This window comes from Hippocampus comes, unplaced genomic scaffold, assembly GCF_001891065.2.
Source record: "Hippocampus comes isolate QL1 unplaced genomic scaffold, H_comes_QL1_v1.1 scaffold37, whole genome shotgun sequence".
Classification (NCBI taxonomy): domain Eukaryota; kingdom Metazoa; phylum Chordata; class Actinopteri; order Syngnathiformes; family Syngnathidae; genus Hippocampus; species Hippocampus comes.
In genome coordinates this window covers 1,660,295-1,671,801 of record NW_017805535.1, presented here as the reverse complement: position 1 = coordinate 1,671,801, position 11,507 = coordinate 1,660,295, and the positions used below count along the sequence as shown (strand labels likewise).

General features: G+C 43.2%; 1 protein-coding gene across 1 annotated transcript; it reads left to right on the top strand.

The window, feature by feature from the left end:
• Positions 1–383: 383 nt before the first annotated feature.
• Positions 384–11,396, top strand: has3 (hyaluronan synthase 3). Its single transcript, XM_019878095.1, has 5 exons — positions 384–1,055; positions 5,033–5,126; positions 5,198–5,745; positions 8,706–8,807; positions 8,881–11,396. Exons 2-5 carry the CDS (start codon positions 5,033–5,035, stop codon positions 9,808–9,810), a joined length of 1,674 nt encoding a protein of 557 aa, XP_019733654.1. The 5' UTR covers positions 384–1,055; the 3' UTR covers positions 9,811–11,396.
• Positions 11,397–11,507: the final 111 nt, after the last annotated feature.

Below are 11,507 nucleotides of genomic sequence, written 5' to 3'. Positions count from 1 at the left end.
CATTTAATTACCTGGTAATTGTCCCAAAGATAATCAAACTCATTTGTTATATTTTGGGATGAGACTCTCACATCACGTGTTCCCTAATCATCAAGCTCAAGGTCACTCATGTAGAGAAGCACGACAGGGATGGTATGAATATCAAGAAGTTACAATAAGATGAACCCTTTCTGCCTCATCTCCTTATTGGATAAATGTATACTCTTTTTTCCCGCACTTTAATGAAGTATTTGTAAGTGGCAGCCTCCTATTGATCCCACTGAGGAATTCAGGCAGTCTGTTTCATGGAACCGGCAGCTAAGCCTCAGAGCAGGGGAGTGAAGGAGGGAGGGAAGAATAAATAAGCCCATAAAAGATGCTTTGAGTCAGGCCGAGGGAAGGCGAGGGGTGGCTCCACGCATCCAAACCGTGGCTTGTCGGATTCCGCTGGCTGCATTGCAGTGAGAAAGGCAAGGCAAGGCTTCAGTGTGGAGGTACTGGTGGGAGCGTGGAAGGGAGAGGGAGGGTGGGAGAGAGAGGCAAGGACAGGACGGTGGCGGCGGGAGATAAGAGCCCGGTGGGAGAGGGATGGAAAACCATCTGCGCGCCGGAGGTTTGAAGTGCAGCTGATACTGCGGCACGTGACAGCGGGACAGCTGCGGATGAACCATGGGCAACCTTCAACCTTTTTGACCTCCCACTGGGCCAGCCAGGATGGAGAACTAGGAGAAGAACTGGAGTGATCGTATCCAGTCTTCAAGGGCTTCATCAGAGAGCGTCCTGGGAGACAGAACGGGGGGAGGGTGGTGGAGGAGGAGGAGGTGGTTTGTGGGGGGGGGGCTGTCTCACAGAAGTGGTCTCGCAGTGGTTTAAGGTGGCGGCTGTATTTTTGGGATCCTGCGAATGAAGCGAGCACACTGGAATAAAGATGTAGTGTGAACTGGTGGAGGGAGGGGGACGGAACAAGGAGAGTGCTGTGCTAAGGGAAGGAGAGAACGTCCCAGCTGAACGCACGGACTGGGAGGACAGATCTTTGGGGGGGGAGGCAAAGACGGAGGGCCCACTGGATCAGAAAGGTAAGCAAGTCATTCAATTTCCTACGACGAGGAGACAGCAGTGTGTCCTTATAATGTAAATTGATGCCCACTGGGAGAGGAGAAAAGATACCACCCCCCCCTTTTTTTTTTTTAGTTTAGTATTCTAACTGCGCTTAAAGCAATAATTAGGTGAATTCAATTGTGAGGGTTCGTTGTAAAGGAGGATGAATGAGAGTATTCATCCATGTGCAAACATGTTCTGAGGGAGCGACCCTGAATGGAAAAGTTTTTAAAAGCTCAAGGAAGCGACATTAAAGTTGAGTTAGAAGACAAAGAGCTGAGTGTGTTCATGTTTGAGTGGCCGATGTGAGGTAGAGAAATTATGGTTTTTTTCGGTGTGTGTGTGTGTGTGTACACATGTGAGTGAATGTGCTTATTAAGGTGCAACTCACTTTTCTATACATTCAACCCCTGCCATTTGTGGGAGATCGTGACCGAGCTTGCTCGCAAATGGTGAAAATCCGCGGGTAATTGACGACCATTAAAATGCATTGGGGAGTCGCAGGGGAATCCTACTTCTACAACAAACACGGATCTGATATGCATATTGGAATAATGTTCAGTTGTGCTTGACACTGTCAGACATTCATCTTTATTTTGTGAACTATTGCAGTTGTAGTTTGCAGAAGTGTCGGACTCCCACGGCATCATAATGAACGGTGTAATATTTCTCCGGCGGACACCACAGTATTGGGTCACCCTCCTTGTATGGTGCAGTGCAATTCTACAGTGTGGCTTCTGCTGCCGCTGTTAAATGTGTGCCGAGAGGACTTAACAGGAGCGGCACAATTCCAGTCGGCATTGCTCCAGTGTAAGAATGAGCCAGATGACTCTTAACTCCAGCATAGTTATTTGTTGTCATTTAGTGCGTTAGAATGAAATACATGTTTAGAGATATTTTTTATCATTTGAAAACAAGTACTGTATATACATCTTGGAGTAATTTTTCCACTGAAAATATGAGTTACTGTTCATGCATTTAGCAGTGCACACAATTTACATATCATATCATTGCAATTTGGAGATATAATGTAAATATTGGCCATTAATGGAAATGACATAAAAGGACACTGAAACATACGTATACACACACATACACAAAAATTTCTCGGACACCCTGGAAATTAAAACAATAATTTGAAGGTCAAACTGACGCTGTAAAAAAAAAAAAAAAAAAAGTTTCATAACTGCACAACTTTGGTAAGTAACCTTTGACATCTTTAACCATCATAACTTATGACTTAAATTGTTTTTAGACTTATGAACCATAAGTCTAAAAACAATTTAAGCACTGTTAATTTTAATGTATAAAACATTTTAAAAAGGAAGAGGAGGAAGGCAGGCTATATCAGCGGTATTTTTTTGAAGATTTTTTTTTGGAGGGGGGGCGTATACAAACACTAAATAAATTCCCCAATGCATTTCAGTGAGCGTGAAATCTACCTGGATTTTCTCTATTCGTGGGCTGACCCTGTGAAAAGCAGGGGTCCACTCTATAGTTATAAGTTGGAATATGACTACACACCCCGAGACGGCAGATGTGTGTTCGGTGCACTCGCCCTGGATCTTACATTGCCCTATACTACAATGTGAGTAGGCCTGATTATCTTTTCTGCAGAATCTGGAATGACATCCATGGCACACATGGAGTACCTAAATAATATTAACAGTTTGAGTTGATTTTTGTGAAACAAATGCACATGAGTTATGAAAAATGAAATATCTTGATATACTGTGATATACTGTACATTGGTTCAATAAAAAGGGGACATACGCATGTGTTTTGTCCATATTTAAAGTGACCTGAAGGAATTTTGTCGTACATCTGGTTAGGACAGATGCGATTCGATGTGGTCCCCCAGTAGCGCTAATGAAAAATGGTAGCCCCTTCCAGCATTGAAGTTGTCCATTCCTGGTCTCCACAATGGTTAGCCATCATTCACACATTCAGTTCCCATCTGGGTGATTTACTGTTAACGTTAATTTAAACAGTCATAATCTGACTCATAGCAAAAAATTGGGATTTCGTGAGGCTGCAGTTTACTTCACCTAAAGACCCAGAACATGAAGTTTCCTCCATCTTACCGTCACTATGCCAGGCCTGCCTTCTCATTCCCATGCAGCCATATTTCCAACAAACTACAATGATATTCAAGACCAAATGCCCAAGATGGTCGCATTTCATTTGGGCTGTTCATGAGCACCATTTTGGGTTCATTTCTGTTATTTTGTAACAGTCATCGTTTTCTCCACTAGCTACATCAGATTATTTTACCCTTTAAATAGTGCTCACCGTATTATGAATATACTGTAATAAGATAAACAAGCACAGACATATTGGGATTTGTGGGTTAATGCAAATCTAACGTCTCTCAACAAGCTGTACATGTGTACATGGGCCGCCCAGACCTGAACGTACTGATATAAATATCAGGCTGTGTCTCAAGGTTTTGATGGGGGCTGGTTGGGAGGAAATGTTCGAAGGATGTGGATGAAAGGAGAGGATTGTACCTCCAGGTACACTGGTCCTGAGCACCAGCCACACCCAGACTGACCTTTAATCAATTCTGAAACCCCTCCAGTCAACAAAGACTCCAGGATATCCTCGTGAGAATGTCACATGAAAGAAAAAAAAGAGTTAAACTCTATATTGCCTTTCTTTTTCCCCAGAAGTAGACTATGTGTAAATTGCCATTTTGAAAGCATTTTGCATAGCATTACGATTTGCGCAAGATCCTGCTATATTCTCATGAGGAAAGGTTTAGGAGGGTATGCTGGATGCTTGACTAAGAGGAGGTCTGGGAAGGGGCAGGATGGAGGGAGATGAAAGACACAACACTGATAGTGTGGATTCAGGAAGCGCTTGACTCGATGGGACCAATTTATACACATCCAAAATGGTCACTGCTCAAAAAAAGCAAACTGGCATCTCTCCGACAAATAGTTCCAATTCTTTCAAACCCGCAACCCTTTATTCCCCATGCTGAATCTTCACCGAGTGAGCAATTGATATATATACTGAACATTTATTTTTGAAATGTACTGAGCTCCGGCACTGCTCTCAGTTTAATGGTGGTGATAAAATATAGCGGCAGTCTGAATAGGAAATCAAACAAAATGACTGCAATTTTATGTTGGAATTATGTCCGGTTATCAGATTGGTGGTAATATTTCTTTTTATTTGTTGTAGTAATGTGTTGTTGTTGTACACTAATCCTACAACTATTACACAAATAGTAACAGTATTCATGTAACCAAGTGGAATATCCAATGTGGGAAATATTACTAATATAAAAGAATATTACCGGTAGTTTCTCTTCATTCTACGCGTAGAACCCATTCTCCAGGGCGCTCTACTCATACGAGTAGACTGAGTAGTACGATAAGAGCAATGGAAATCGACCTTGATGAGTTTATTTGTATTTTCCTGTGACATGTCTTTTACACTGTGTGTTCATGATGTCAGGGACTAATGTTGATGTGTTTTCATCTGATGAAGGAAAAAAACACAACATGGCACTTGGGTCAACTATTAACACTTTTCAAGCGTTCCAAAAGACTCGCATATGCACCGGTGATGTCAAAGGACTGACTGTGGAAGGAAAAGGGGAAGAACATTTCGATTCAGTTCCCAGAACTTTCCAAAAGCATTCCATGAGAAGTCAAGCTAAACGTTCGGGAATAATAAAGTACTCAACTGAAAAAGTGTGAATTAACACTGAATCATGTTTTTCAGTATGAGACATTTAAGTTCCCTTTCTATACACAGCTGGTCAGTTCCCACTTATTCCTAGCCACTTGGTTTCCAATTTGGAAATCTTGGAATGTTGCAACACCGGATGAATGCTCCACTGAAAGCAGCCCCCCCACCCCCATTCATCGTTATTTCTTCCCATCTTCTCGTGCGCCGCATTTACTTTCTTATCCTAACTTTGGCCTTTTTGCGTGATGCCCAGATGACCTCCCGCTGCAGGAATGCGGTGAACATCGTGGTCACCACCCTTTTTGCAGCGGTGGTCCTCTTCACCATCCTGCTGGCCTATATCACAGGTTAGCTTGTCGATCGTCGTCTTTGATTTTCGATGAGATATCTGACTTCACTTTGCTCTTGCGCTATACAGGTTACCAGTTCATTCAAACTGAGCAGCACCACCTCTCCTTTGGCCTCTATGGTGCCTTCCTCTCTCTCCACCTTCTCCTCCAGAGCCTTTTTGCCTTTCTGGAGCATCGGCGCATGAAGATCCCCACCCATCCTCAACATCTCCGCCGCTCTGTTGCCCTCTGCATCGCTGCCTACCAGGAGGACCCGGACTACTTAAGGAAGTGTCTGCGCAGTATCAGGCGGATTTCTTTCCCAGGACTAAAAGTAGTGCTGGTAGTGGATGGGAACCGACCAGAGGACCGTTACATGATGGACATTTTCCAGGAGGTGATGGGTGGGGCTGAGCAGGCGGGCAGCATGGTGTGGAAGGGAAACTACCACAGCGATGGGAGCGGCGGAGGGCCTGTCGGAGGTGGGGGGAGCACAGTTCACGTGGAGGAGACGTTACGAGTCACTCGGCTGGTCAGAGGTTGTCGCTTTTCCTGTATCATGCAGGAGTGGGGAGGGAAGAGGGAGGTGATGTACACGGCCTTTAAAGCATTGGGGGACACTGTGGATTATGTGCAGGTAAGAACCGCACGCTAATAAAAGTCTTGATAATATGAGACTGGATTTCAAAGACGGGCATAATTATCAATTCTTTGGAGGGGGCTACCATGTCATATTGTATCATGTACAATAGTCACTTAAGATACGAATTTAATTCATTCTTTGACCACGTTCGCACCTCAGAAAACTCTCAAATTGTCTCTCCAAATCATCATCATTTTCCCATTGAGATGAATAGAAATGCCATTAATCTGTTCTCAGCCCCCATTAAATAGCAACGTGATTTTGTTATACTTTCCCATCCAATTCAATGCATACCTGTATTTGGATTGCTAATTCCGGTGGGCGTACCTTGGCCACCTAGGAGCATTATAAATAACAGTTCACGCTCAGGCCACTTCACACTTAGCTTCAAGCATGGATTCAGCAGCCAATCATTGCAGAGGATTGTGTCCTTCATAACTCAAATAGGATTCATAGAATCACTCCTCGCAGAGTATAAAGAATACAATATATGACTGTGAGTACTCATATTGTCTGTCTACATGTGTTGCTGCACAATTTGTGTTCCAATATCTGTCGCACAGTCACTTCGTGTAGATGCTAATCATTGCCCATGTTAGCATCGCCTTAAGATGGCGGCTTAGCTGGCGGCCCAACGGCTAAGCTATGTTGTTTTCAATACACAATGTGTAATTCTTTGTTTTAGATTTGGAACCTCAATTTTTGGAAGGTTATTACACAAATTAAGCAAATGTTATACAAATCCTACTGATACAGGACTAATTGTAAATCCACAATGGACCATCCATCCATTTTCTATCCTGTTGTAGTTGAGCAGGAGCCTATCACAGCTGAATTTGAAAGAAAGGTACACCGAGGACTGGTTACAGACAACCAGCTATCAGCACTCCCATCACTCATATCAGCAAGTTAGAGTTTTCAATTCAACTAACAAGTATGCCCCGCAGGATGAGGGCAAAAACCTGGGTAACGTGAGAAAACCCACACAAGCACTGAGAAAATATGTAACCTTCACACAGAAAGCCCTGACCTAAGGTTAGAATACCAGTCCTCAGAACTGTCAGGTAAAAGTGCAAACCACTAGTGCCCATGTGCTTCCTCAAGACTAGACCAGTACAAGGAAATGTAGAAATGGCAGAAGCCTTTGATAGTGTGGCTCACATTGCAAACATCGTAATTATTCCCAGTAAATCAGGGGTCTCAAATTTATGGAGAATATTTTGCAGCCTCCTACTTGAAATGAAAGTTTAATATTAGTGTAACCCCCACCAAGAGAACTTGGCACCTAGTCCCAGTTGTCGTTTTCAAAATCTGCCGTTAGCTGAAAGGTTGGTGATAACAACAGCCAGTTTAAAAACAAAAAACAGAGGGTGTTTTTTTTTTTAAACACAGGCGCACACCGGCACATCTTGAATGCACAAAAATCAGACGTCATGACTCAACTAGAGATGTTGAGGACTTCGCAGTATGCAACATAGCAGGGAGATGAGAACGAGAGAGGTCACCAATCTTGTTCACGTACTGAAGAAACGTGAACTTTCTAAACTGTTATTAGATGTTATAATCTTGAAAATATTGGATTTGTTGTACTTTTTTGGAATACTTGAACCCTTTTTTTTGTGGAATAAGCAGACACACCCAGACTGTTTCTCCAGCAGCCCCCTGCAGTAAATGCTTCTCTGACGAGCACGTTGAGAGCAACTAGCAATCAGTCCAATGTACTCTGCTGGGATAGGCTGCAGCCCTTGACATGGTTCCTATGACACCAACACCGTATTGGCCCGAATATAAGACTGTCACGTTGCGAGGTGGTGGTGGACCCCAAAAAAAGCAGGCAGGACCAGGGTGTACTCGACGAATTGTATTAAAACAGAGAAAACTGAATCCAAAACAAACAAAGTCCAAAGTATCAAACAAAAATCATGACTGAAGATAAAACATATCAATGACCTAAACATGACTGGAACAACCATGACAGCAGCCAACAAACAGCAACAATGACCCGACAATGAGTGCTTGGGCTGGGAGTCCTTTTAAAGCACTAATTACATAATGACCAACAGGTGCGCAGCTGCAGGGAGAGCCCTACAGTGCCACCTGTTGGTCCCAAACCGAAACATGACAAAGACGGTGTTTTTTGCATTGAAATAAGACTGAAAAAGAGAGGGTCAAGAGAAGAAAATAATAGAAGAGATAACAGAAAATGGAGAAACGTAGCGACAATCTGGAGAAAAGCGGGTCGAAGATCGGCCAGGTTACCCGGCAGCTGAGGAGAAGTTATGATGTCATTTACATTTCAAAAACCATAAGCCATTCATTTACGAATGTGATTGCACTTTAGTTTACATATTTAAATGTTCAGATATTAAGATTTGAATGAAGCAAAATAACATGCTTTTTCTCCCAAATATATTGTTATAATCATTTGTTTCAGATGTACTGTCATTATTTTCTGTATAAAAATTAATTTGGTGTTCAAAAAGTCTTTTTTCAAACTTGAGTCTTGAAAAAGAGGGGGTCGTCTTATAATCAGGGCCGTCTTATATTCGGGCCAATACGGTATAACCTGAATCTATACTTTTGTGGAGACACACAGTCACAGCAAAAAAAAAAAAAAAAGATCATTTGGTCATAAATACAAAATCATCATATGAAAAGCAGTAACCAAAAACATTTTCTCCAGAAGAAGATGTGCAATTTTTTGTAACTTTTGCTTTTGTAACTACAGTGCATTCTGTAAGTTGCAACCATTGTATACCAAGGATCCACGTAACAGGCTAAGTGGTAGAGAAAATTGATGGCTGGCATCCCCCGGCTAACAATCTCCAAATCCCAGCTGTTTTACAAGTGCATCCTTTGTTCTCTGGTCAATGGATACAGTCATGACCCATGAAGATTTGGGCAACAGACAATGCGGTACGGTCATTAGGGTATACTTGCTGTGTCTTTTCCAGGTGTGTGACTCTGACACAGTTCTGGACCCAGCATGTACCATTGAGATGTTGAAGATCTTGGAAGCCGATGCGGCAGTAGGAGGAGTTGGGGGAGATGTACAGGTAGAACATCAGTAAGAGTTCATCACAAAAATGTCTCCTGGCAATGGATGAACAGTCCTTTCCTGTTTGTCAGATCCTGAACAAGTACGACTCCTGGATCTCCTTCCTCAGCAGCGTGCGTTACTGGATGGCCTTCAACATTGAGCGTGCCTGCCAGTCCTACTTTGGATGTGTCCAGTGTATCAGCGGCCCTCTGGGGATGTACAGGAATTGCCTTCTCCAGCGCTTCCTGGAAGCCTGGTACCATCAAACCTTCCTGGGCTCCAAGTGCAGCTTCGGCGACGACCGTCACCTCACCAACCGAGTGCTAAGCTTCGGCTACAAGACAAAATATACAGCCCGATCGCAGTGTCAGACTGAAACGCCAACACAGTACCTGCGTTGGCTCAACCAGCAGACTCGCTGGAGTAAGTCGTACTTCCGGGAGTGGCTCTATAACGCTTTGTGGTTTCATAAGCACAGCCTCTGGATGACCTATGAATCTGTGGTCACTGGCTTCTTCCCGTTCTTTTTGGTAGCCACGGTCATCCATCTCTTCTACCGCGGAAGGCTATGGAACATCTTGCTCTTCTTGTTGACCGTCCAGCTGGTTGGGATGTTGAAGGCCACCTATGCCTGTTTCTTGCGCGGTAGCCTGGTCATGATCTTCATGTCGCTCTATTCTCTGCTCTACATGTCCAGCTTACTCCCTGCCAAAATATTTGCCTTACTAACAATCAACAAAGCAGGGTGGGGAACTTCGGGCCGCAGGAAGATTGTGGTAAACCTGATCGGTGCTGTCCCTGTGACAGTGTGGACGATGGTGCTGCTCGGGGGCGTGGTGTATACGATTTACTGTGAAACACGGCAGCCATTGAGTGAGTCCGAAAAGGTTTTGTTAATAGCGGGGACAATACTCTATGCCTGCTATTGGCTCATTCTGCTGGTGCTTTACCTTGCAATTGTAGCCAAACGGTGCAACAAGCGGGAGGATCAGTTTCACCTGCCATATGCAGAGGCATAAAACTGCTTGAAGAAGGCTCGACAGGTCAACAACATGAAGACCAACTGCTGTATCCGCACACCTCTGTGAACTGCCGGAGCAACTGCACGGTCATGTCTGCACTACCGGTGCTAAAAAGGTGGGCATGTGAAATCCAAGCAGCAGGGAGAGGAGATCCAGTCAGGAGAAAACTTGTGAGATGACTGCATCCATGAAGCATGACGCCGTTTGCACGGAAACGAGTGACCCAGTGTTCATACGCTTTATTTGAACATCGCGTAGTCCATGGGTACGGGTTAGCTGTGCAACCACAACAAAGCGGTCCGGAATGGTGCTCGTGATGCGTTTAGTGCAAAGAATGAATCAAATGGAACTAAGTGCAGTAAAGATGGTTGGTCTGATTTAAATGTTTTGACTTCATATAAACGGTACAAACAACTGTAGAACTTAAGAGCCTCAACAAGCAACGAGAAAGTCAAGTTAATTAACAGAAGAACGGCAAAGGAGATCAAAGCTGCATTCTGTCTGATACTTCAAGACCTGAAAGAATATCTACAGGAAACAGGTCTGAATAACGACGCAACTGAAGGAACTGAGATCAAGGAGAGGCTGAAATAAAATTAACAAAAGAGCAACTGATTTGGTCGGTTCGCCAACTGAAGTGACCAAAAGCCTGACTAAAAGCAGCCACTATTTCCATTTGGATTTTATGATTTGAACTTATAACATTTTGAGCAAACCACCACACTAAAAGATCCTGATCATGCTCAGAATAAAGCATTCTAGACCATTTAATCAAATGTCAATTTACTGAATATGCCTGTACTGAAAGGTATCAGGATAAATAAGGTTTTACAATTTTGTAAAATAGTAGTAGTAGTAGCAATAATAATAATAATAATAATTGATTTTTTTAGCATTGACATTCACGGAACAGAAAATGGATGGGTGGATTAATTTGGGATTTTACTGTACATAAAGACTGGGTGTGCCCCCAACTGATTCCAAACAACATATTGCACAAAACCCCTGGGGGGTAGATTCTGTTTTCAACTCTATAAACATCTCTTATTTTGCATTTACAATTGGTGTTCATTATCATGAGCAACACCTCTCTAGTGCCAAAAAAGGTGGGTAGTTAAGGGTCCGATTCATCTTATTTGAAGCTTCAGTGGTGTGAGCAACCCAAACCATGTCATTTCTCCATTTTAATAACTGTCATTGAACTGGCACTCGCATATGTGCAAACAAAACACAGATAAATAAACCAGTAGGCAACCACAAAGAAAATAACTCAAATGTTCTTGGTGCTGAATGCTGATGAACGGACACAGCAGGTCTTATTACTCAACAATGCACACTTGTACAGAACACGGAATGCGGCTTTCTCACCAGAAATTCACAGCCTGGGTGAAGTGGAGGGGGCTTGTTCGGCTGTGATGAGGAGACATAAGACCCAAAACTGGATATGCGCTAGTGGCTATATGTTGACAGAGACTGTTCCAACCAGCACATAGAGTGGATGGATTACGTTAAAAGCACAAAGAATGTGACAGAGTGGCTATGTAAGTGTTGGCCTGTCCCAATTTTGATCAAGCTTCTAGAAAGAGTGGTTATAAAAGGCAATGTTTTGTCATTATTGTCAAAACTTGTGACATGCAGTGGTAATTTTGGTGCTAGTAATAGCACATCTAATTTAACATTCTGTTGCATATCCG

Excerpts from the sequence above, each read along its gene's own strand:
- has3 (XM_019878095.1), top strand. The coding sequence starts at position 5,033 with ATGACCTCCCGCTGCAGGAATGCGGTGAACATCGTGGTCACCACCCTT. Across the intron at positions 5,127-5,197 it reads CCTGCTGGCCTATATCACAG|GTTACCAGTTCATTCAAACT; the intron begins GTTAGCTTGTCG and ends TGCGCTATACAG. Across the intron at positions 5,746-8,705 it reads ACACTGTGGATTATGTGCAG|GTGTGTGACTCTGACACAGT; the intron begins GTAAGAACCGCA and ends TGTCTTTTCCAG.